Below are 25,599 nucleotides of genomic sequence, written 5' to 3'. Positions count from 1 at the left end.
TATCGCGAGTACCGTGAGTTATATTGCCGTAGATTATCTCACTATTGTAGTGTACCTATATAAATAGATTAAATATTTACTCGTCACCTTAATTACGAAATATGTAAAGGAGCGTGGCAGAAAATAATTAAAATTATCCTGTATTTACACAATATAAAACACCTACCTATTATTTTTAAGGCCAATTTGTAGAAAGATCTTATGTGAGATTATATTATCGCCTGAAAGCGATTGTTTAGGGTTCAAATATTATGATGATGTGCTAATAAATTAAACATATTATGCACAAAATAATGCCGTAATTTAATTAAAATTCAATATTCTGTTCGTTCTATCAATAGATTGGTGGATAAGATCTTATTATTAAATTTTGAGTAAGTAGATGGTAAAAAGACATTTTGTAAACAAAGAGATAGGTCAGATAGGCTCTTTAAATATCTATTTTGGTAAAGTCTATTCAAATTGTCAATTTGACTATACTTAACTAGCGCGAAGTCTATTATTCACTTTACGTTAACAGCATAATGATGGTCACCTTGTCAATAATCGCACTCTATCAGCGTGAAGAATTAAGTACTTGCTTGAATATGTTAAATAAATAAATGTCTAAAATCATAGCATAATTATATAAATGAGATTAACTATGGTTGTGGGTTCAATTATATAAAAAAATTAATATATAGTATTCTTTATTCTGAAATAATATAACGACTAAACATATTAAATAATAATTGTAATATTAATCATTTAATTAATTGTTTCTTGATAAAAAGTCTTTTTACTATAATGTTTATGCTAAAATATTAGCGAGAAGCCAAGGGGGCTTTAGACATGGAAGAGGATGAATGGATCAGATTTCGATCAGATCTTTTCAAAAAAGAAAAAATCTTGGCCGCTAACCTAGAGTTTTCTATGATTTTATGGACTTGGAAAATGCATTTTACAGAGATGGCATGTCGCCTTAGTTTGACATCCAATCGGCTGTTGAAACAAGGATGCGGGTATTACGTCACGGTGAGAATGAAGAACGTGGTCAGGTGGTTTGGGCACGTCGAACGATTGGAATGAGTGATGAAAGAATTGCTAAAAAGATGCGGCGAAAGAGGTATGCAGCGACCGTAGCATTTGGCGCCCCGTTGTCCCTGGCGACCCTGCTAGAAGTCCAACGTTAAGCTAAGTTTTTACTATAAGGAAGGATGAAATAGGGAAGTATAATATTGAAAATTCATATATACTTTGTCATAATATTTTATTAGTTTCCCGCAAGTCGCGCAGAGTACACCACGCATCTGTTCTCACTAACCATCTGTAAGGCATTTCTATTGTTTTCATTGTGGGCTGTAATATCATTCTGGTTACCTCTTACTTACGTATTCAGAAAGATAAGCATGCTACCAACTGATTTGTAGATTAAAAAAATATAGACATACAATCGTTATTGCCTACATTTGACGTGATTTAAATAATAAATAGTTTCATAATTGTATAACATTATGGACAAAACTGAATAAACGTGCTGGATCGCACTACATTGATTTATTAAAATCTTCTACCCTTAACCTTTGCTATCTATTGAGGCCTCTGTGTCAATTGATTTAGCTAATTCAGGAAGTTACACTCATTTTATAGAAAATCGGAGCTTTACACAAAGAAGAACATGAAAGAGTATAGAAAGAGAATACAGTATGTCTAATTAATATAAAACGATTACTCCCGTAAATATGTATATATATACACAGCACGCTTGGACGCAGTTAACGCTGAACATACGTCATAACCATCGAGGTGAATGATTTCGCATACTGACGGCACTAACATGAGGTCGAAAGGAAGATCTTGTGTTAAATCCTAAGCGCGAGCCATGCGAGGAGCGAGAGCTCCGATTGGTATAAAAATAAAAACGTATCCGATGAACGTTCAGTCTTGATCTAGTTCTCGTCGTAGAGCGGCGTCGCGTCGCCCAGCGACATGGAGCGCGGCGACGTGTTGGTGTGCGGCGTTGAACGCAACGAGTGCGCACGCGACGACCGCCCCGAGCTGTGTCCATGTCCGTGCCCGTGTCCGTGGCCGTGTCCGTGGCCGTGGCCGTGACCATGGCCATGTCCGTGGCCATGGCTGCTGTGGCTATGTGGAGTGCCGCGCCCGTCGTGGCGCGGCGTGCTGCGCGCGTCGTGACGCGGCGTGCTGCGGGCGTCGTGGCGCGGCGTGGCTCGTGCGTCGTGGCGCGAGGCGCGGCCGGAATCTGTGCGCGGCGTGGCGGGCGTGGCGGGCGAGGAGGGCGTGGCGGGCGTATCGCGCACGGAGCGATGACGCACCCAATCCTCAGCCGCCTTCTGCCAGTCGGAGGGCTCAGCGTAGACGGGGAGCGGGAGCGGGCGCGGCGCGGCGGGCGCCAGGAAGTCGGGTTGGCGCGGCGTGGCGGCGAAGGGCGTCATGTAGGGCGTCTGCGCGGAGGGCGTGTATGGCGTGTTGAGGTAGGCGGGCGCGGGCGTGTGCAGCGCCGGTGTGTGGTAGGCGGAAGAGGTGAGGCCGTGCGGCGTGCGCAGCGCGGGCGTGCGCTGCACGGGAGTGCCGGAGGGCGGCGGGTCCCGGAAGTGCTCCTTGAACCATTTGAGCAACCCTCCCAGTGAGTCAAACATTCTCTGCCTGAACTTGTACCCGTCGGGCGTCACGGATACATACTCGTGGGTACATCGAGACCTGGGTAGATAAGATAACAGGAACCTGCCGGGGTGATTTTTCGCTGCGGATATTACGTAATGAATTTTATTAGGATTCTTTCCCTTTTCCTCTTTAAGAATCTCTTCAGCTTTATCTCTCATACCGCCGAGGTTCTTGTAATACTTGTATGCGATGAGATCACGAGCGTGTCCCGCCATGGGCGTCACGTGCCGAGCAATAATTTCATCCAAGTCTTCAAATTCTGATCCTTGTATCCATAGACTCCGACCTAATTCAGCAAAATATAATTTGTAATTTATGTATAACTTTTACTATAACAATAGCAACATTCCAAATAAAATTAAATACAAACCTAAAGAGAAAGCGTTTTCTTTACCCTCCTCTCTTACATCAATGTGTTGGCATATGCCCTCTGCCACCTTCCATGTCACAGTGAGGTGATCAGAACCCTGTAATATTAAGGTTTTTCATTAAAGCCATTCTACATAAATAATATATTGTATGCAAAAAGACTACTAAAAAAAACTATAAATAAAATCTATGTAAGTTTCAGCAGAGGCATATCTATTACCAGTCAGGAAAATGAATTATTTTCATTTTTTTTTTCTCTAATAAACAAGACAAAGCGCGGTATTACATTCCGTTGCTCAACAAAGTCTCGGAATTTTTGTGGAACCTGACCTAACCTGAAGCTAAACAAGAGACATGCTATCTATTTAAATATTATTGTAAAAATTACACACACATACCTTACTACTAGGCCTAACAATAACTTCTCCTTGAGCCATATTCTCCATAAGTTTCTCGGCTTCAGCAAAACTAATATTATGGAAAGCTGGATGCACTATGACCCTCTTCACATATTGCATTCGTTCTTTAGTTTGTTTCGCCTCTGTGTCTTTACGTACATCTTTATCTTCACTTTCTTGATCGTAATAAGGATCTTTAGATGGTCTAAAATAAAAAAACGGATTCATATTATTTATCATCCTTAAATGTAAAATTTATTATAATATATAACTCCAGACTTTTTCTCATATAGCAAGGTAGGCATAGAGATAGAGTCAAGTCCTTCCCTTTCCCACTTTCCGCCAAAATTCGAGACATATTCAGGTTTCAGGTCAAGGAAACCTAGAAACCTAGTGTTAAAACACTCCATTTTCTCTCTCTTTCTCTAAGCACACATTTTTTAACCGCACATTTTACTTTGCTTGTTTAATTTATTCCAACAATACCGTCAGATACGTCACGATGGCATAATATTCGTACGTAAAAAAATATAACGAAATATAAAAAAACATCTAAAAACTAACCTCCACTCATTATTCTTATCCGACAAATCCGAGGATTTCGACGAACAATCGACGGAGAAACGTTCCACATCCACCTTCAATATCCTACAATGTATTGTCTGTCCTATCCTCACTCTCTCCGTGGGATCCGTGACATGTCTGTCTGATAAGTTCTTTATGTGTATGTAGCCAGATAGGCCATTGTCTAGGCGGATACGGACGCCGGTCGCTTGTCCAGGACATGCTCCGGCGTCGAAGTGGTTCCATACCTTTAATAATAAAAAAGGAAGGGTGAAAATATATTTGTTTATTTTTATGTTTTAAACATTTACGCTACTGTCGTAGAAAGAGAAAACGTGGCATATTAAATATTACTTTCATTTCCTTTCTCCATAATTTAATAATATAGTATTTCTATTTTCACTTTTTTTGGCATCATGGCATAATATCATATAGCATATAAAAATATATTTAAAAGCTAATATAATCAAGTCAAAATTAATCAAGTCAAATATTTCATCAAAGTAAGTTAAATCTGTTTAAGATAAGATTACGGTCACTAAAGCATCGAAATATTAACGATAATTAAATATGGAGCTTACCTCGGATAGCTCAGGGAAGTCATTTTTATGACAGAAGGGGCACTCCCATAAGCCAGTCTCATCATTTCTTACAGGATTTGCTTGGTCTAACATTTCTCTTTGGGGTTTCCTATGAGTAATGCCTATCACACTTGCCAAAACCATTTTTCCTACGAAGAATGTTTCGGGCGATTCTTTTGTTAGCATATCAAATAACTCCTCAGCAGTTGCTGATCGGTGAGGTACCCTAAGGTCCTTGTACCTAGAGTTCAATTCCGCTCGAATGTCATATAAAGTTATACTTTTATTACCAAAGCCTTGTCTCTCTAATTCTTCTGCAAACGCATCTAAATCAAGATCCTTCAATCGCTCTGGTGCTTCTAAAATTTCTTCTAATGCTCCTGCAGGATTTGCATCTTCATCCTCATATTCCAAAGCGTCCACCGCCATTTTCCTCGCCCACTCATAAGTTTCAGGGTGAACTCGAGATCCATCTAACACTTCTATATATGCTTCAGTACCATCACCCAAACTACTTGTATCGATTCTGATGAAACCTGAACAATTTATAAACACTTTTGGACCCATGTGACACAGAGTCACCAATTGCGTTCTGTTTTCTAATTTCTGATTGGTCTGTTTAAATAGTTTTATTAAGGCTTGAGCCTTTCTTGGACCCAAGCCGCATACAAATTGTAATAACTCAGTCCCCCGACCTGTCAGCACTGCCTCATTTACATCTACACCAACTTCATTCACTCTATTCACAAATTCTAATTCAATTCCTTCTAGTAAATCCTCTTTGGCTATATGGTCTTGTAAGGGGTGGTATCTTAGACATAATATTTCCTCGTCTGGTCCACAAAGCTGTGATATTTCCATTAGGGGATCTTGTAATAGACGAGCTTGACAAATAGCCTGACGTAGCGTGTCTGGGTACTCTCTGAAGTCGTTCTGTAATAACCAATATGTTGTTTTATTTTTGACTAATCAATATGCTGCATTATGTTTGATATGTTTATATAATTTTATTTGTTTATATAATTTTATTTGGTGTTGTTTGTATTCAAAAAAATGATTGATAAACATTTTTAAAGTGTTCATCCACACTTAGGAAAGATAATTATTATTTTTAAATAAGTATGATTAATGAATTTTGCTATAAAAATAACAAATTAATTCCAAACTCACCCGTCCTTTAATACTATTGCTGTATATTTTACTAATAGTATTGTCGGCTATTTCAACGGGGATTCGGGGGAACTGTTCGTCTTCTACCAATTGTTGGACACACTCGGCTACATCCGCCTTTATGTTGAGTGCCTCACGGGACTCACCGCCTATCACTATCACGTGCGGCCTCTTACGTAGTATGAATCTGTAATATATTATACAGAGTATTTTTGTCAGCACCACTTCAAATGAAACCACAGTTTTAACTACTCTATAAAACAATTAAAAAAAATATTCCCGAAAAATGAAAAAGAAAAAGTTTTTTTTTTCAAACAAAATCAATAAATTATCGTTGTAAATAAAACACCATTTGTTAAGGACGACGCATGCACACATAAACCTATCAAAGGGACACCGCCGCAAATGCCTAATTCCGAAATCGAGTAGTAGGTATTGACGGTAATGTTCAAAGTTATTTAAACCTTTAATAGTATTTTTGTAGTAGTGAGTGTTTACGTCTATGCGTAACTGCGTCACCCGCAGATACATAAACATTGTGAAATGAAAAAAAATCCTACGTCTAAACTGTTGAGGTACTCTTGATTAATTTCTTCAGGTATGAGTTTTAAATATTTTATCCTATTTGCTGTTCCCGTAAAAGGAGCGCTGACCGTTCCACCCTTCCCCAACAAAGTAGTTAGTCGTTTATGGCTGTCCCCATATCATAGTCACGTCTAAACTTCTCCCCCGAGTATAGTATACGGTCGACAAGTCGCGACTGCCTTCAGTAGATGGCTATACCTATGTTTGAAGATTTTCGTTACATTTAATTATTTTCCAGTCGAGAGAACAATGCGATTAAGTTAAGAGACGCTAAGTTATTAGCGGCTACTACTCGTCGACCGTACGGTATGAAACTCTTATAAACGAAAATAATTTTATTTAATAATTTCTAACTGGATAATTACAAAATTTGTGACATCATACTACATAGATAGAGAGCGTCACTAATATAAAAGTCAAGAAATTCATTTCATAATCTGTGTGTTCTGTACCGGAACAGCAGCACACACCGATCTCATACTAGTTAGGGAGTCTCACTAATATAAAAGTCAACAAATTCTAAATTTAAAAATCAGTAGCCCCATAGTAACCTCCCCAAACTCACCGCCTGAGAGCGGCCATGTCGGCCTCCTTGTTGCGGCGCTCGGTGGCGTCCCAGGCGTTGCGTCGGCACAGCACGTGCGGCAGGCGCAGGTGGTCTGCCACCTCCGCGCCCGCCACCACGCACGCGAACGCGCAGTGCGCGCGGTCTGGGATGTACGCCAGCGACATCACGCGCAGACCTGCCCACAAGCGACCGGAAATTATTATTTTTAAATATTTAAATAATTACTTAACATTAAGCATTGTTTACTAAAATAAAACAACAATTGAAATAGCAACTTGCTAAGTCGAAACAATAGAAATAAATGCCTGAATGGCATTGAGTCGTTTCTTCAAAATAATTTATTATTTATTAATGACTTAATTAAATTATGTACCAATTAATTCGATTACTGTTAGTGTATACATTTTTTTCACAGATAAGTAGTTTATATTATTATTAGTAGAAATCTCAACTTCTGTATGATTATCTAAAAAAATATATAGATTTCGCAATATTTTTTTAATTTCAGTTCTGTGTTTTTTAAATACTCGTGTTGTTACCGTTGGTTGTGTCCCATTCTTCATCATCATCGTCAGACACTCTGGACTCATATGGAGCTACCTTTAACCAATCGTACAGCTTACGACGACAGCATCTAGATAAATTTACTTCTTTAAATATTTGTAAAACAAGAACAAGACCAGTAAAAAGCCAAAACTTAAAATTATTTTTTTTACCAAAATTCAATAAAACTTTTCTATATCTAGCTTTGAAAGGGTATAAGAATTCATGTTAATAATTTCAAAATGTCAATAATGTTAACAAATTAGTTACACTACTTTAAGATTCTTCACAGTAATAAATTCAACTTACTTTAACACATACTCCTTGGACTCCTGTAAAAGAACTGCATGTAGCTCTCTTCTTAGTTCAGGCATGACAATTTTAACGAGCGCCAGAGTGACCGCCTCCGCTCGTAATTCGTTCCACGCTTGTACAGTTGCAGCAAATTCATCCTAAAATGTTTTAAGTGTAAATGTAATTCAAAAACCCTAATTAAAACCAATAATATCTTCGATAATCCAACAATTTTACTATATACTATCTAATTAAACTATAAACTATTTGAAACAACTATTTAAACAAATGTGGATGAAAGATTGGAACTATAGATTTCATTTTTATGTAATACTAGCGGACGCGCGCAGCTTCGCTTGCTTATTTAGGGGTGAATTCTAATAAGCCACGAAACATGTATTCAATGACATATTTTTAAGAGTCTAAATTTCAAATTTTATAATAATCGGCGGTGTGAATAAAGATTTTTCCATACAAACTATCAACCCCTTATTTGCACCCTTAGCGGGAGAATTATAGAAAACCATAAAACATGTGTTTAATTAAATACTTTTAAGTCTGAATTTCAAATTTTATAAGATCGGTGCCGATTTAATTTTTTTTCCATACAAACTTTCAACCCTTATTTCACCCCTTTAGGGTTAAAATTTTTAAAAATCCCTTCTTAGTGGATGTCCAGATTACGAAAGTAAACATCTGTCCAAATTTCACGTTTCTACCATCAGCGGTTACGGCTGTGCGCGCGTCTTACCTCAGTCACAGTCTATATATATAAAAGGACTTGTCCTCACGACAAGTCCTTTTATATATATAGATATATCATAGCCAAGAAATATTTTAAGATTAGGCATTAACTATTAAAATAATTTAAATTTAAATAGCACTACTAAAAAAATTACAAAAATTTAAATAGCAACCTACTAAATTTATATAACTAAATATCCATTTAAGCCACATTTCACAATCTCCTCATAGAAAAATGTAAGGAAAATTATTTATTATTTAAACTTACTTTCTGATACAACTGTTTCAATTCTTCTAAATAACTAGGTCCGGTGTTGCCTTCAATTTGTTCGCTGATGCTGATTTCCAATAACTTATCTTCTGCAGCTATAGAAAGCTTTAAGAATTGATCCCCGGTGAGATCGCGGACTGGTTTTTTTTTCAAATATTTCATACTGTAAAAAAAATAATGTTAAAGTGTTTAATTTCTTTTTATATTTATTACACTGCACATTTGTACAAAATGTAATTTGCATAATATGTAAGAATAGTTATTTTAGCCCTCAGATTCTAAATCAGTAAGGAAATACGGAACCTTAAAAATATATCGTCAATAACCTATCCTAAAAGATACCCCACCTGAAACAAGCGTGCCCCTCATCGATCTCCTTGAGACCGCGCGGCGTGGGCCGCACGCTGAGAGTGGCGCGCTCGCGCAGCGCGTCACGCAGCGTAGCACGCAGGAGCGGCTCGCGCGCCAGCTGCACGCCGCACATGTACACCGCTCGCCGCACCGCCTCCGTCGCGCCGCCGCCAGCCGCCTGCGCCTGGACGACAAAATATGTTGCTTTATATTTTATCCTCTCTGCATATTGTGCAGAGAGGATAAAATATAAAGCAACATATTGTGTGATGGATATGCAGGAAGTGCATAAGAATATTAAAAAAAGTTCTTTTTAATTATTAATAAACATCAAAATAATAGAGGCTCCTGTTGTAGTTGCATGCCAGCAATGTACACCGCGTGGTTTACTTTTGCACTACCGTCTGCTACTTGCGCGTGTATGATAAAATAAGCTAATATTATACGCTCTCCGTAAAATGTACTGTACTGTACTATATCAATTTATTTAAATGAGTTTATGTCCGCTGCATCTTTTGTTTTAGTTTTTCAAGAAAAGCCCTACAAAGCTCAATATGTGCACATTGTCAAAACACATAAGAAACAGAAATTCACTTATGAGGAAAAATACATCCACATACTGTATTGTATATTTACACATGTGAATTCATATCCACACGCATAGTCATATTTCCATCAATCAGTCATCCACAAATGTGATTACACATCCATACTTAATTGAGATTTTGTGCTTTATTACTTTCTAAATATTTGACAGAAGAACAATTTTCAAATCCTATTAATAAAAACAAACATACAAGCGATTCCGCAGCCTCCAAAGGCGGCACAGGTGGCTGTTCCACTTCGTGTCGTTGGTAATTATCCCGCACGTTCTCCGCAAACTGCTCAGGGCTCAGACCAAATTTTTTTACTAAAGGCTCTGTTGAAGAGGAAAATTTAGGATATGAAAAAAATGGTTAAAAGTTACATAAAGTTATGGAACATACCAATAAAGTAAAAAACTAAAATACTCATCAAGCTTTTCTTTTCAACGATAAATAGAATATTGTGGCTAGTCTTGGAGCAGGGACACAAAGTTTGACTTTAAAATCGACTGGTTGTGGGTTCGATCTACACTCGAGGAAATGAAATATTTTCTTAAGTTTATATTTTCATTTGATTCACTCTGGTGTTGAGGCAAAATGCAGCGTTGAGTTCCGCCACTCAACACGAATTCGGTGAAAGTAGGGAGCGGAGTGGCTTAACACTAGATGATAGAATACAGTGTGAAGCAGATTTAATTTTTGATAAACAGATTAACTTAAATAAAATCAAACTACAAGATATAAAATTTAAAAACAAAACTCTAAACTAACCAATCCCAGCCTTCCTACAAAGTTCATAGGGCCCAGATCGCACAGCATATTTAACTTCAGTGGGCTCTTCATCGTCTGGTTGTGCAGCGTCTACCGCAGCTACAGCTTCGTCAGGATCTTCACCGTTCCTTTCAGCGTCTTCACGTGCTTGTTTTCTGTTAAAAGAATAAAAATCTAAATTTGTTTTCTTTTTTTTTTACTTCACGTTCTATGCGCATATCTAGCAAGTTAGAAAGAAAAAAGAAAATATTATTGAGACCCTCTCTTCCCCACTTTTTTCATAATTTTCTTGACATTGTGTTGAGTGGCAGAATCTAACGTCACGCCTTGTCTCGTCAATACGAGGAAATATAAGTAATTCATTTCCGTAAATGAACACTGCTTTCACTTTCATCTCATTTAATCACGTTAAGTCACGACCTTTGCCACTATGCCGCTGCGCCACGACGACAAATTATAATTTAGTTATTTTATTTTAATAATATAAATTAAAAAGATAATTCAAAACATAAACATGTGGTTACATGAATAACAATAAAATCGATATAAAAATCACTTACTTCTTATCCTCGAGCTCCCTTTTTTTTTCTTTAGTGCGCTGTAATCTTTGCATTTCTGGTAAGTCGGTAGAATAGTATAGCAGAAAGTGTGTGTGAACATCGCGTAGTTCTTCCGGTGTTTGTACATTTTTCATTCTGCAACATACACACTAAATTAATTTTGATAAAAATGTTACGTGACATATTACATACAACATAATTAAGTACATATTTCGTATTTTGGTTAAATTGATATCAACTTTTAACTAACTTCCTAACTAAGAATAGGTACGTAAGATGCAACAGACACTCTAAGCAAAATATCAGTTTATTTATACATGATGTGGATTTAGTTTTCACATATTAAAATATGTAATTTCAATCATCATGTCACAGATAACAAATTATACCTAAAAATAAAATAATAACCAGTATATTACCTTTCAATATCTTCATCTCTTATAAGTCGCATGTTTTCTGGAATTGGTGCGTCAGGGTCAGCCATTACCTTATCCAACTGGAATTCCCGCATATTTTCTACTAGGCGTAACAAATTCTCTTTGCGTTGCTTTAATTGACACCACTAAAATAAACGTAAAACATGGTTACTTTACAAAGTAATGAAATCTTTAAAATAATATTATTATGTTAAATAATATGAGATTGTATGATATAGAAAAAAATTGAGTGGGGAAGAGATATATAACCTTTTTTTTCGTTTTCTCTTTATTTAAGAGACATCACATGTAGTATAACAAAATCTAAAGAGATGAATGAAAATGACTAAACAGCCATAAATATCACTCAAACATAAATTTACTAAGGTATGAGATACCAGATTATTGAAAATCTAAATTAAATTCTTATAAATATTCACCTTTGCATCATATTTATAAACTTTCCACAGATCGTTGATACTGAGTTCAGGCTGCACATACTCCTTACGATAGAATGCTATGAAAGGTACTTCTAGAGTTTGGTTTCTCATAAAGTCCAATGCTTGACGAATTTTCACTACTGTACTTGAACCACTAAAAAAAGATATTTTGTAAATAAACTTATATCTTTGCCACTTATGGAACTGAAAATGGTTTGTGTACATATGATATAGATATTTAAGTAAAGGAATATATAGTCTGTCTACACAAGAACAATGGAATCCACTAGTTTGTAGCTCTCTGTAAGTTTTGCACATAATTCAATAACTACTGCTCATAAATAGATGTGGTTACACAGATGTACAAAAATACAGCTATCAGTGGCATTTTATATATGGAACTTAGTACTAAACTAACAGTAATATTTTCTAAACACAGTTCTAATTTGAAAAAAAGAAACCAACCGTCTAGAACGCTCTCTCGCCTCTTGAGGGTCAGCTTTAGACACGGGAGGTTTTAAGAATGCTTGTTTATATATCCATTCAGCTTCATCCTCTAGTTCTGTGCTGCCTTCCTCCACTGGTGTGATCGGCACTTCTCTGATTTGCATACGCTCAGGGACGTCCGTTTTACGTATCTAATAAATATGAAGAGTTTAGAGAGAGAGATTTATTTTTTTAAGTTCACATTGTATCCCACATATATCAGGGTAGGCAATGAGGACCTAGAATCAAAACACCGCGTAAACCATGCACCACCTACATTTAAAAAAAAAATTACTAACTATTTAAACTATTAGTAATGAATTTTCGAGTCATTGCATTTATCTTGTTACCAAAACAAGTAAATGAAAATAATTCTCTCACAAAAAAAATTCAAAAATATGTCTACAGCATCAATTATTTACTTACTGTGTTAATTCATTAAAATACTAAATATTTTATTTGTTGTTGTTGGATAAGAAATTTTACACAAAGAAAATATTTAAAAGTTTGGTTATTAAGTTATGAAGCCTAATTACATACCTCATTGTCCAAATCGGTGAAATGACTTCTCTTCAACTCGCTGGGCTCATATATCTCGAAAATAGATTTCTTACTTGGCCTTTTTGCTTTGCCCTTTTTGGTTCTTCTTCTTTCTCCTTTGATAAAAAAATCTCAAATTAATTCCAAGTATGTCATTCATTTTAGAAATTGAAACTTTTTTTTTTGTTTATTATATTTATTTTGATTTAAGCTTACCTTCCTCTTCCTCATCTTCTATATATTCATCTAAATCTTCTTCCTCTTCGTCTTCATACTCATCGCCATATTTCTCAAATTCATCATAATCAAAATCAACACCGAAAATATCTTGACCTTCTTGTAATGAACTGCAGATGAAATTAGGATTATAGTAACTCCCACTGATAAGTAAACTTGATTATAAATTTAACTTTACAGAAAAAAATTCAGTTTTATTTTAGATCTAGAAATTCAATGTAATAAAATTATATGACTAAGAAGAGAAATTAATTATTACATTTATTTTTATTTTTACAGACAACACATTACTTGAATACAATCAAGCCAATCAAATACTTTTCAGGTCCTAATATAAATTAAGAAACCTTTTCAAAATAATCAATTTAAAATAAATTAACCTGGCCTCTGAATTTTGTACAATGTACAACAATATACAATACTTTGCAAAATACAGTTAAAATCCATTATATATATTTTTTAATAATAAACAACTTACGCATCCGTAAATATAGGCTTCCTTTTTTTCTTCCTTTCTGCAATAGGTCTACCATCACCATCTACTATAAAGTCGTCTGCATCAGATTCCATATCGTCATTTTCATCATCATAGTCAACTTCCCGGGGTGCAGCTGATTCTGATCTGTTTTCATCTTCCTATAAAAAAATATAGTATTTTTTACTTATAATTATTTTATGTATTAATTTTATTTATTTAATTTTCATATCTCATAATGTTTCTAACATTGACAAAGTCTGGTATTAAGTTCCACAACTCAACCAACAAGCTAATACTACAACTTCAAATAATTATTTTTTGGAATTTAGATACCTTTACATGTTTAAATTGAACTATTAAAATTTTCTCATCATAACATTTTGAAGTGATTAAGGTGTATTATAAAAGGGACAACAACAATATATATATATATAACAAAAATATAAATAAAACAAGGAAAAAAATAAAGTATTATTGTTAAATCAATTACCTCATCAGATCCACCAACAAACAGTTTTTCTGCAATAACCTCTCTCTCCAAATCCGGATCATCATTACCTTCATTGTCACTGTCATCATCTTCTAACCGACGTAATCTTTTGAACTTGTTCTGTCAATAACCAAAAAAGAATATATAATTATAAAAAAACATTTCAATATATTTTTACTATTATATGTAATAATATGAACAAAACATTTCTTTAACATCTTATCTTCATAGGTTATGTTTCTCAGAAAGTCATTTAGATTAGGGCTCAAATAACATTAACATAAATTATTTACTAATTAAACTATTGTGAATTATATAGTGATTAAGTTTCACATACCCTAGCTACTTTCACACCTAAATTTTCTTCGATGAGGTCATAATCCTCATCTTCCAATCTATCATCTAATTCATCATCACTTTTCTTTCTTTTCTTAGGACCTGCACTTGCATCTGAATCCTCCCCATCACTACCAGACTCTTCTATAGGTGCATCATCAATTAAATCTTTTAGTTCTTCGCGAAGACGCTCTTCATCATCTATGGGAGTGCACAAGTATAAACATTAATAAATAAATGGATAATCAGTAAAACATGTGCTTTATTAGCTAATTTCACCTAAAAAAATACTATAACTGCAGCAATAGCATGCTATTCAATTTATAACTTCATAATTTGCAAATTCTTGGGTGCCCTACTTACCTTGACATGATTAGAAGAAAAGTCAATAGAAGCGAAATTTAAGCAAATACAGTAGAATACAATTCAAAATTGTAATATTATACATTAAATACTGCTTCAGAATGTATTCGAAATAAATAGATAGGCATCAAACCTTCTTCTTCATCATCTTCATCGTCGCTCTGCACAGCCGCTTTACGTTTGACTTTTTTGCGTTCTACTGGTTGATCATCTTCAGACTCAACCTTAAAATATTATTGTTAATTATGACTCTTTAATCGTCCTTTGTCAGATAATTACAGTAATTTGTTGTCGTAATCAAACATGAAATACATGCATTGTTTTTCTTGAACTAACCTCGCTTTCTTCTGCTTCAGATTCCAAAAAGTCAGCCATGCCTACTTATAAACTAAAGTTACTCTTAAATTAAGGCTAATTCTAAATTAAAACCTTTAAAATTTAAATACTACTAAATATAAACGAGAAAAGAAAGCCTACGATTAGAAATCACTAAAAGTCGCAACATAGACAAATATATATGTTTTTAATGTTGCCATTTGGAAATCGGCTTTTATTTATTTATTATCGACGTACATATTCTAAGCATTCATAATTAAATATCATATTTTCATTTTATTTATATTGTCATTATATGTATTATAAATACGATTATAATTAATATAAACGCAGTTAAATATTATTTTCTAAATGCTAATCGAATTTAAATATCAGCAGCATTGAAATATTTCTCTATCTTGCATCTGTATTCTGACGTCATTTATTCATTATTTTAACACAAATCACAACAAGTCGTCACTAAAAAAAATAGATAAACAATAATCTGTTTAAGTTTATGTATCTCTATTTCAACAGTAATATCGCGAAGTCGACTCGACTATTTATATAGTTAAAGTGATATAGTGTTTCTATTCTATTCTATTAAATTGTGAACTTTATCTGATACAATGGATAAATCCGCACCAATAGTAAAAAATATAATACATAAAGGCCAAAAATATGTGCCAATAGCTAATGGAAGTAAGGTACATTTTTGACATAATACATACACATTATATTAAAAAACACAAAAACTTTTGAATATTTTATTTAAACCAGGTACATTTTCATTTCCAAACGTGGAAGTTGGGTAAAACAAGAGTTTTATTAGATGATAGCAAATGTATTGGTAAGAAAGAACCCATGGTCCTGGTTATAGGACACAAATTCAAATTAGAAGTTTGGGAGACTATAGTTAAAATGATGGCTGTTGGAGAGGTGGCAAGTTTTAAAGTAAAAAAAGAGGTACGGGACACTGATATGTATAATTATAATATCAAATTTGTGTCAAATTACACATTCATTATTATATTTTTCAGTTAGTGTATGCCTATCCATTTGTGTCAAAAACACTTCGTGAATTAGGCCAAGAGCAAAAAAGGAAACATACCTGCACAATGACTTTGCATACGGAGGGTATTGGATATGCTGATTTAGATGACTTTATTAACAATCCTTGTGATTTAGAGTTTATTATAGGTAAATGCAACTTTGACAAATATATTTTGGAAAAAATATTCAGGTTTTTATAATATCCAAATATACTTTGGGACTTAAGTGGCGCATTGGCTCAAGTGTCATTCTGTATATGCAGTGGTTAAGAGTTACATGATTATGGAATGGTTATTCCTCCCAATCAGAGGAATCAAAAATTTAATATTTTAATTTTCTTCATTCCCATAATGATTTTCAGGAGGTGTGGGTTTGGGTCTTGTTATATTCAAAGTTTGACATATTATCTAAAATATATTATTCTTTTCTTTGCTTAATTTGTAAATAATATATAAATCTAGTTGATATCAATAATTAAAAATTATATATTTTCAACAGAACTATTAAAAGTTGAAACATCTAATGAATATGAAAAAGAATTATGGCAACTCAACAGTGAAGAGAGATTAAAACTAGTACCAGGATTAAAAGAAAAAGGTAACAAATTATATGGACAGAAATTGTATGATAAAGCTAAAGATGCTTACAGCCAGGCTTTAGCTATATGTGAACAGCTGATGATAAGGTCTGTTTAATAAATCTTTATTTACTTATAGGTTTTTACTTAATACAAATAGGTACAAAAGGCAGGCTTAACAATAAATTGCAAATATCTCTTTCTATTACATAAAAAATACAAAAAAAGTAACATGTTTGTTGTGTTAAATATTATTTTAACTTTACACCAAATACGGGTGAAACCTTTGTTAATTTATAATATTATTTGATTCTTTTGACTCAATGATGTATCCAATATGTATGGATAAGATACACTACTGAATTTTTATTTTTACATTAATAGATTTATTTTAATGTACGGACCAAACTGTTATTTTTAAATATCTTAAACAGCTAATTGGATTTTTAAAAATATCTACATTCTTTAAATCATTATTTATATTATTTATGGAATATATGAATTTCTGAGCTACACAGAAGAAGAAATAGTGTAATCTACAATACTTTACAGAGAACGGAAATGTGATGATGAATGGATAGAATTGAATAAATTGAAACTGCCAATTCTTCTAAATTATGCACAATGTAAATTAGTCAAAGGTGAATACTATGCTGTTATAGAACACTGCACCACTGTTCTGGAATATGATCAAGGTTTTGTATTTTTATTTTATTAGTTATACTACATGTTGCAATTACAATATAAAAATGATTTAAAGTTGAAACCATCATGGTGCAGTGGGACCAGTGGCGTAGCGAGCTTAACTCGCACCCGGGGTAGTTTTTCGGACTATTTGGCGCTCCTTTATGAGCGGCGCCCGGGGCATGATGACCCCCTCACTATGCCACTAAGTGGGACAGTGTTTGAATGTAAGGTTGTTAGTTCAATACAAACACCATGGTAAAGATAAATTGCAATGTTTAAGTCTACTTCTGAATAAGTAATGTGTTAAATGTTGGGTGAAACATACAAAACAGAATGTCCCTTGCTGTAAGCAGGGTACAGTATCCTGTTAAGCTGAAAAAATTGTATTTCATGCAATCTTTATTTTATTTTAGATAATGAAAAAGCATTATATAGGAGAGCCAAAGCTCATGTGGGAGCTTGGAATCCAGATGCAGCCGAAGAAGATTTTAAAAAGCTGAAGTCCCTCGATCCTACAATGGAAATAATTATAGATAAAGAATTAGAAAATATCAAACAATTGAGACGACAGAAAGCGGAACAAGATAAACAAAACCTTAAAAAATTATTTACTTCAGAAAATGACAGCTCATAGCAGTATTATGGTAGTTTATAATAAAATAAAGTATTTATTTTAGACTTAACACAATGAATTACTTAAAAATTATTAGAAACACTTAAACAGCACAAAATATAAATATATATTAGAGTTTTTTTTTCCGCTTCAGGCTGTATCCTGCACGTAGCAGGGTAGACAGAGAGAGCCAAGAGTTAAGACACTCCAGTCCCCATTTCCCGCCGAATTCTGGAGGCATAACATGTTGAGTGAAACTCGACGACGCGCCTTACCCAAAACAAGGGCGAAGTAATGAAAATCTCTATATATATATATGTCTGTACTAGTAAGAAAAATGTTATTGGGACCCTTTATTAACTTAATAGAACAAGAAGCAAAGTGGAATGAAATATTCCAAGAACTCTCCCCCTATCGTAACGTGCCTGCACCTTACGATAGGCATGACGAAGTAGTCCGGGTTTATATCACCTTAAACTAAAACAAATAATTTACCTTATCACTAAAGAAAAAAATCTGATGTCTCGGATCGGATAAAGTTTCAGCCCCTCCCCTCTGCTCCCAGGCCCTCTACCCCACAAAATATCTCTACAAGGACAAAACACAAGATTTCCAGAAATCCTTTTACCTATCCTGCTATGTACAGAATACAGCGTGAAGCTAAGAAAAATCTTTCATTAACTTTATTAGTAACCTGTTATCTTCATAATATAATTTTTGTGCAGTGTTGTAATGTTATTCATGTTATGTGTATAGTATTTATTAATAAAATATATAATATTCCTTTATTTTTATTTATTGTCTATTAATTTTCTAAAGCAAATTGATTCATTGGCCTGATTGGTAATCAAACTTATAACCACAGAACACAATTACTCATAACCAACCATACACCATTACACAATTGCTTATAACCAAGTCCGCTTACAGTCTGACTGTGCCATAAATAGATAAATATAATTTTGAACTCAATAACAGTACATTTTTATATAGAATAATTTCTAAATTAGTCTTAAATTTAAGTTTTTCAATATAATAATACATTGTGTTTTTTTATATGTATATATTTCTTTAAAGTTTAAATGATCGTAATACAGATTAAAATAATTGCATTTAAAAAGATTAAGGATGTTAAATTTAAAGCAATCAATATCCCAGTAGGTACACTACTCGGGATCATAATTTTAATAATTTATTTACTTTTTCCTAATATTATCAGAAACAGTCGAATTTAAATTTAGTATTTCTTCATAATTTTATGTTTATAATTTACAGCTCACTTGTGTCAATGTCACGTTGGATCTAAAACTATATATAATATAACCTAAAAATTTGTTTATTTAGTTTTAAAGACGTGGGAAAAATTAAATTATTCTCAAAATTTTATTATAATGTCAGAAGATAGTGAAAATATAAATGAGACAAAAGCAGAAAATGGTCCAAACGCAAATAATAGTGAGGAATACGCTTATTTAGATCGTGGCGGCTTTTCTTCGGAGAAATTTAAAATAGAAGTTCGTGGGTTACCTAAGTTTTATGGAATCGCAGTAAGAATTATTATATATGTATATCATTTACTTACTAAGAACATATTTATTATTATTCATAAATATTTAAGTTATTAAATACTTTTTAATTAACATGTGATACTTATAGGAATTGAAGAAGTTAATGAATAATAAGCTGGGTTTAAACACAAGTAAGATCAAGAGACCAAAAAATGGTAGTCACTGGTTGTTTGCATGTTTTCAAAATGATGAAGAACGTACTAAAGCTATTGCAGCCTTAAATGGATATTCATGGAAAGGTAAATAAAAATTTTGATACAATAGAATCTCATATTGTAGTACAATTTAATATTACAATTTTATTAAAATAAATAACGATTCTCCATATTTACTTCAAGGAAAGACATTAATAGCTGAGGTAGCAAAACCAGCACCTGACCCACTTGTGAGAAAGAGAAAGCAAGAAGAAGAATTAGTTCAAAATAAAAAAAAGAAGGAAGATGAAGGTAAAAGCCAGGAAGAAAGACTGAAAGATGCTGTTATACCATATTGGAAAATGCCTTATGAGGAACAGGTAATAGAGTACTTGATAATATTAATAAGAGTCCTTAATGTAGCATTAGAATAGCTTCTGACTGTACATGATTGTTGTGTGCTTAATCCTCACTCAAGGAAATGATTCTTTCACTCATTAAGAAATTTGTAAAAAATTGGCAGGAAGTGGGATACAGAGTGTTAACATTAGGTTCCCTATACCCATGTTTATATTTATAATAACAAATAATCTGAAATATTTCTTTAATTAGTAGCATAATACTTTTAATACTACATTTTTAATATACCTATATCTGTAAAAAGTTGTATATTGTATGCAAAAAAAGTAATTAAAAAGTTTATTTGTAACATACTTAGTACATCTTTATTCTCATTTCAGTTGAAAATTAAAGAGAAAGAAGTCAAAAATTTGCTAATGAAATTTGACAATGAAGTGTGGAAGATTTACAAAGAGAAACGGACCACAATAGAAAGTAATCGTAAATTATATAATGGTGTGAGTTTTGAAGTCAAACCTATACAAAAGTCCCCTATAACTGAGGGTTATAGAAACAAATGTGAATTTACTGTTGGTATAGATGAAGAAACAAAAATGGCTACTGTTGGATTTAGGCTTGGCAGTTATGTGACGGGAACTGTGGGTGTAGCCCCAGTTGCTGGAATGAAACACATTCCTGATAAAACTAAGAAAGCAGTACTTGTAAGTCTTCTTTTTGAATTGTCTTGTAGGTATTTGCTATTAAATCATTTTATATTTTTTTATTAACCTATTACATATAAGTATAAGGCAAATTTTGCTTGTTGGAGTTTTTTTTTCACAATTCAATGCTGATAGTACAGCTAATAATTTTTAATATAAAATAATTATGTAATTATTATAAAAGATTTACATTTTTAGTTATTCCAAGAATTTGTCCGTAAATCAGAGATGGCACCATTTTCCCCAGCAGATTATTCTGGTTTCTGGAGGTATCTTACTGTGAGGGAATCATCATATAATGGTGACTTGATGTTTATCATTGCAATGCATCCACAGGTAGATGTTTACATATAACTATATCTTAATTATTTTTTTTAGGTTGGTTCAACAAACCCATTGAAATATTTTCTCTTATTGATTGATGCTTCCATTTTGTATGTAGAAAGAGCAACAACTATTGTACTTACCCCTCTAATAAAATATGTTTTAACTCAATCTATTTCTTCAATATTTTTTTTTATTTTCTATTCAATTTAATTTTATTTTTATATTTGTTATCAATCACTTCTTGCTATGTAAATAAAAGTAAGTATCTATTCCTATATCATTTATTACATTTCATTGTTAGAATAAACAAATTAAATTTAAAACTTTTTTAAGGATTTTACAGAAGAAAAATTAGCAGATTTAAAGAAGCAACTAGTTGAGTATTTTAGTTCTGAAGAATCAATTGCAGTGGGCATCAAATCGTTATACTTTCAGTTGTTAACTAAAAAGTAAGTTCTAAATGTTAAATCAATATTATATTAGTTTATGTAAAATATATTTTTCCCATTGCCGACGTGTATATTTTTTCCACTTATCCAACTGGTTGTGGGTTAGATATCCACTCGAGGAGACGAAATATTTATTTAAATTTATGTTTCCATTTCTTAGCTCTGGTGTCGAGGTAAAGCGCAGCGTTGAGTACTGCCACTACGCAATGCCTCGAGAATTCGGTAGAAAGTAGGGAACGGAGTGTAACCTAACACTAGGTTTCCTCTGCCTATCCTGCTGTGTGCAGGATACAGCGTGAAGCTATTTTTTTTTTATATAATATATATATTTTTTAATATAATGAGATCAATGACATATTATGAAAGCATCTAACTGTTGAGGCCAGCATGGCGCTAAGACATAAGCGTGTGACTGTAAACACGATGGTTGTTCGATTCAAACTTGGACACACAATATTTTAAAATCGATCGATCGAAAAAGGGAGAACGGAATGTTTTAACACTAGATTATCTCTGCGGACCCTGCTACATATGAAATACAGCGTGTAGCTGAAAAAATAAGTGAAATTATCATGACGATAAGCCGTGGCCGCCCGGAAGTAAGTATAGCAGTGCAGATTTGATTTTAGGAGTTTTCTTACTTTGATTATTTTCTTCCCGAGGGAAAAATTCAAATTATATACGCTTATATTTTAGGAGGGTAGGTGAAGATGGATCAAAACCTGAGCATCTCATGGGTGAAACTCATATAGTGGACACAATACTGGGCAGGCAGTTCAGGATATCTGCAGAAGCATTTTTCCAGGTGAGGAGATTTATTTGTTTTATTTAGATTCAAAGCTAATAATTTTACTGTGAGAGATTATTATTTTACCTTTGTTTTCATTATAAATATGATCTACTTAGTTAAAGTTAATGAAAAAATATTAATAAAAAAATTGAGTCAGTCTTTCATGTCAGACTTTTTATGTTTATTGTAAGTCTAAAATTATTTTAGATTATTATTAAAATCATGGAGTTCACTTTTTAAAATCATTGACATCAGAATGAAATTAAACTATAAAATATTTCATTTCCTCAAGTGGAAATCGAACCCTGCCAGTCTTTGCGCCACGACTGGCCTTCCCAAATCCCATCGAATAATTTGTAAAAAAACAATTTGAATGGACAAGAAATCTCCATAACTGTGCGTACGATTACCATAAGTATTTATAAAAAAAAATATTATGTAGTACAAAATATGAAAAAAATGTAGTGTAAATAAAATTTAACAATTTTTAGCTCAAGCAAGGAATTTGATGATTTTTGGATCTTATAATAATTAAACCTAAAAAGTATATATTGAATATTTTTATTTATAGTATGGTTTTTCAGATAAACACAGCGGCGGCAGGAATCCTGTACCAAAGTGCAATTGATATGAGCGAAGTGAAGGAAGACTCCACTGTTATTGATATATGCTGCGGGACCGGTACCATTGGGCTATGTTTTGCTAAGGTATATGCATATTTTTTTTTTATACTTACGATTGCATTATGAAACATGATTGCAATATGCTCTACTGAACTTGGCTTTTCATTTTCGTTTTTAATTTTGGGTTATTTCTTTTTTTTTATAATTAACATTGATGAATAAAATAATTGGCATATTTTTAACAGAATTGTAACCAAGTTCTCGGTTTAGAACTGATAGCGGAAGCGGTCAAAGATGCCAAATCAAATGCAGAAGTGAATAAAATAGAGAATTGTGAGTTTTTCACTGGCAAAGCTGAGGACATACTGCCCATGGTCCTCGCAAGAACCTCCAATGACGACATCATTGCTATTGTAGACCCTCCCAGGGCGGGATTACGTAAGTGATAATGTTATATTTTTTTCTGTGATTGTAAATGCGACGCTCGTGGTTTTGATTCTCATGCACGGGAATGGATTATTTGAAATTTTCGTTTTCCCGCTCAATTAAAAAACCCCGGCATTGAGTTCCACTATTTAATACGCAATGTATTGAATATTCAGAAGAAAGTGAGAAACGGAATCTTCAACTGGGAAAGCTGATGATATACTGCCCTTGGTTCTCTGGAGACGCAACTTAACTAAATGAAATGAAATTCAAATATTAAACATTTTATCTCCTCGAGTGGGAATCGAACCGCGTATCACTTACCGCGTTTAAAGTCACACAGACACTTGTGCCCCCGCCTCGACTTGCTTCAAACTTATACTGCGATACTTATTTAATTTAAATCATACAGATATGCGAGCAATAACCCAACTAAGAAACACAAAAAAAGTAAAGCGTTTGATATACATATCGTGCAGCCCGGCGTCCGCCATAAAGAACTTCGTGGACCTCGCCCGACCTTCCTCGAAGACGCTCAGGGGTGCTCCCTTCACACCAACAAGAGCAGTTCCCGTGGACATGTTCCCGCATACTAAGCATATGGAATTAGCTGTGTTATTTGAAAGAGAGGTATTTTTAAGTTTATTTTATTTTGTCTTTAGCTAGGTACAGGTGTTAGAAACTTGGTGGAGCTCTGTTTAACGTTATGTTTTGTTATCGGAGCGACGAATAGAAAGTACCTTACTTCCCCGTGTGGGATTCGAACAAAATTCGTTCGAACAAAATTCGTTCGTGCTGCTGCGACTATTTTAACACGCTTTTATAAACTTGGTATGTATGTATGTATCTTTCTCTAACGGAAACTTCAAACTCGATTTTGACCGACCGAATGAAAAGCAAGAAAAATCCAAAAATGAAATCTACATTATTATGATAGGAAACCTACGACTTTGACGTAATTTTAGAACGGTCTCTTTATTGTATGGATAAAAAACATGATATGTGATTTTTACTCTTTAGCAGGTTACCTCCAGTGAGGTAGAGGCCAATGTTCCTGAAACGGAACAAGAAGTCCCCAGTGCGGAAAGCAAACCGCCACCCGCACAAGAAATAGAAGAAAATATAGAATAGTGTGACATTATATTTACATGCTTGTTAATTATATTTTAAATATAAGTAATAAATCATGTTATTTTAAATAGTCTCTTGTGTTTATTTTTCCACACATTATGTTGAAAACACTGTGTGTGGTGAAGAAAAATAGTTTTAATATATTTTTTTGACACGAAAGAAAATCCAGCTCACAATCAATGCAAGATCAGTGTCGATCTGATATAACTCATATATACCCGTACTTTATTACTAAACTTTGACAATTCAATATTTTTTTATTAAATGGAAGTTTATAATATTTTTTTTACTATCTAATTAATTTATTAGTCAAGGTGATCGTATTTTTTACTAACGTGTTGCAAAATACATAGATAGAATATATTATTATACTCAACACATATTGATATTACTGAGTAAATACGAATATCGCATTTACCTAGTTCCGTTAAAAATTATCATAATATCTACCTTTAAAAATAACCAAAGTAATAGCACTATATAGAGTCTCTAATTAATTGACAATATAAAATAAATAAGTGTGTATAATTTAAATATATAGCTTATTATTGTGTTTATTATAACTACTAATAATAACCTTTTTTCATAATGTTTATGAAAAAATCTGGCAAATTTAATTAAGTTATAACGATTACTGATGAAATTAATGGAATTCACCCTAAAGACCGATCTAACGGCGGTGAAGTAATTCAGTAGGAATTTAATAAAGACTCCATCGCGTCTTGTCGCATTCCTCTCCTTGCACCGCTCTATAGTGAGCCGCAAATTTTCCCATGTATTTACCGATCATGAAAAAATTTCAAGTACTGTCACTTCTAATTTATTATTTTATTTTGTGATTATTCTTTACGTTTACAATCAAAATTCAAAGGAACGTAAAGACTATCTTTACGTACTTATAAATTTTTCCAAATTATTTTATTATACAGTTTACATATAATATTTTTATAATATTTTTTCATCACATTTTTTTAAAAGTGAAAGACGTAGGAAGCTACAAAAATGTCGTAATTCTTAAATATTCGCATACAAAACCTATTTC

The 25,599-nt window shown here is 33.3% G+C and overlaps 3 protein-coding genes across 5 annotated transcripts; 2 read left to right on the top strand and 1 right to left on the bottom strand.

Moving 5' to 3' along the window:
• Positions 1-1,232: 1,232 nt before the first annotated feature.
• Positions 1,233-15,326, bottom strand: Spt6 (transcription elongation factor Spt6). Its single transcript, XM_085194450.1, has 24 exons — positions 15,140-15,326; positions 14,937-15,027; positions 14,442-14,641; positions 14,105-14,224; positions 13,615-13,772; positions 13,116-13,246; positions 12,900-13,015; positions 12,339-12,511; positions 11,874-12,027; positions 11,437-11,579; positions 11,018-11,152; positions 10,458-10,612; positions 9,900-10,021; positions 9,099-9,286; positions 8,749-8,914; positions 7,752-7,894; positions 7,439-7,533; positions 6,897-7,074; positions 5,747-5,933; positions 4,577-5,509; positions 3,996-4,243; positions 3,432-3,636; positions 3,035-3,131; positions 1,233-2,950 (listed from the first exon to the last, which is right to left on the bottom strand). Exons 1-24 carry the CDS (start codon positions 15,176-15,178, stop codon positions 1,929-1,931), a joined length of 5,199 nt encoding a protein of 1,732 aa, XP_085050576.1. The 5' UTR covers positions 15,179-15,326; the 3' UTR covers positions 1,233-1,928.
• Positions 15,327-15,561: 235 nt separating this feature from the next.
• LOC146534078 (AH receptor-interacting protein-like) lies at positions 15,562-18,842 on the top strand. Of its 2 annotated transcripts, none has more exons than XM_085194460.1 (6): positions 15,562-15,820; positions 15,899-16,084; positions 16,159-16,318; positions 16,670-16,856; positions 17,301-17,443; positions 17,849-18,842. In XM_085194460.1, exons 1-6 carry the CDS (start codon positions 15,815-15,817, stop codon positions 18,067-18,069), a joined length of 903 nt encoding a protein of 300 aa, XP_085050586.1. In that variant the 5' UTR covers positions 15,562-15,814; the 3' UTR covers positions 18,070-18,842. The 2 variants fall into 2 exon arrangements, with proteins under 2 accessions (XP_085050586.1, XP_085050585.1); XM_085194459.1 differs by having other exon boundaries at positions 15,569-15,825.
• Positions 18,843-19,427: 585 nt separating this feature from the next.
• On the top strand, positions 19,428-24,628 carry LOC146534077 (tRNA (uracil-5-)-methyltransferase homolog A). 2 transcript variants are annotated; one of them, XM_085194452.1, is made up of 11 exons: positions 19,428-19,595; positions 19,705-19,855; positions 19,955-20,130; positions 20,491-20,811; positions 21,010-21,147; positions 21,472-21,587; positions 22,284-22,392; positions 22,962-23,084; positions 23,246-23,438; positions 23,839-24,056; positions 24,450-24,628. In XM_085194452.1, the coding sequence occupies exons 1-11, from the start codon at positions 19,440-19,442 to the stop codon at positions 24,555-24,557; spliced, it is 1,809 nt and encodes a 602-aa protein (XP_085050578.1). In that variant the 5' UTR covers positions 19,428-19,439; the 3' UTR covers positions 24,558-24,628. The 2 variants fall into 2 exon arrangements, with proteins under 2 accessions (XP_085050578.1, XP_085050577.1); XM_085194451.1 differs by having other exon boundaries at positions 24,447-24,628.
• The last annotated feature ends 971 nt before the right edge of the window (positions 24,629-25,599 follow it).

Source organism: Heliconius melpomene, chromosome 12 (assembly GCF_056956725.1).
Source record: "Heliconius melpomene rosina isolate 202511_hmr_F chromosome 12, ASM5695672v1, whole genome shotgun sequence".
Classification (NCBI taxonomy): Eukaryota; Metazoa; Arthropoda; class Insecta; order Lepidoptera; family Nymphalidae; genus Heliconius; species Heliconius melpomene.
This window is presented reverse-complemented; position numbering and strand designations above follow the sequence as displayed.

Bases quoted from the DNA above. Each gene is read 5' to 3' on its own strand.
- Spt6 (XM_085194450.1), bottom strand. From the start codon at position 15,178: ATGGCTGACTTTTTGGAATCTGAAGCAGAAGAAAGCGAG. The intron at 14,642-14,936 runs GTTTGATGCCTA...GCACTCCCATAG, and splicing joins TGAAGATGATGAAGAAGAAG to ATGATGAAGAGCGTCTTCGC. The intron at 3,637-3,995 runs GTTAGTTTTTAG...TTTTTATTTTAG, and splicing joins GATAAGAATAATGAGTGGAG to ACCATCTAAAGATCCTTATT.
- LOC146534078 (XM_085194459.1), top strand. From the start codon at position 15,748: ATGGATAAATCCGCACCAATAGTAAAAAATATAATACATAAAGGCCAA. The intron at 15,826-15,898 runs GTACATTTTTGA...TATTTAAACCAG, and splicing joins CAATAGCTAATGGAAGTAAG to GTACATTTTCATTTCCAAAC. The intron at 16,319-16,669 runs GTAAATGCAACT...TATTTTCAACAG, and splicing joins TGATTTAGAGTTTATTATAG to AACTATTAAAAGTTGAAACA.
- LOC146534077 (XM_085194451.1), top strand. From the start codon at position 19,440: ATGTCAGAAGATAGTGAAAATATAAATGAGACAAAAGCAGAAAATGGT. The intron at 21,148-21,471 runs GTAGATGTTTAC...AACTTTTTTAAG, and splicing joins TCATTGCAATGCATCCACAG to GATTTTACAGAAGAAAAATT. The intron at 23,439-23,838 runs GTAAGTGATAAT...TAAATCATACAG, and splicing joins CCCTCCCAGGGCGGGATTAC to ATATGCGAGCAATAACCCAA.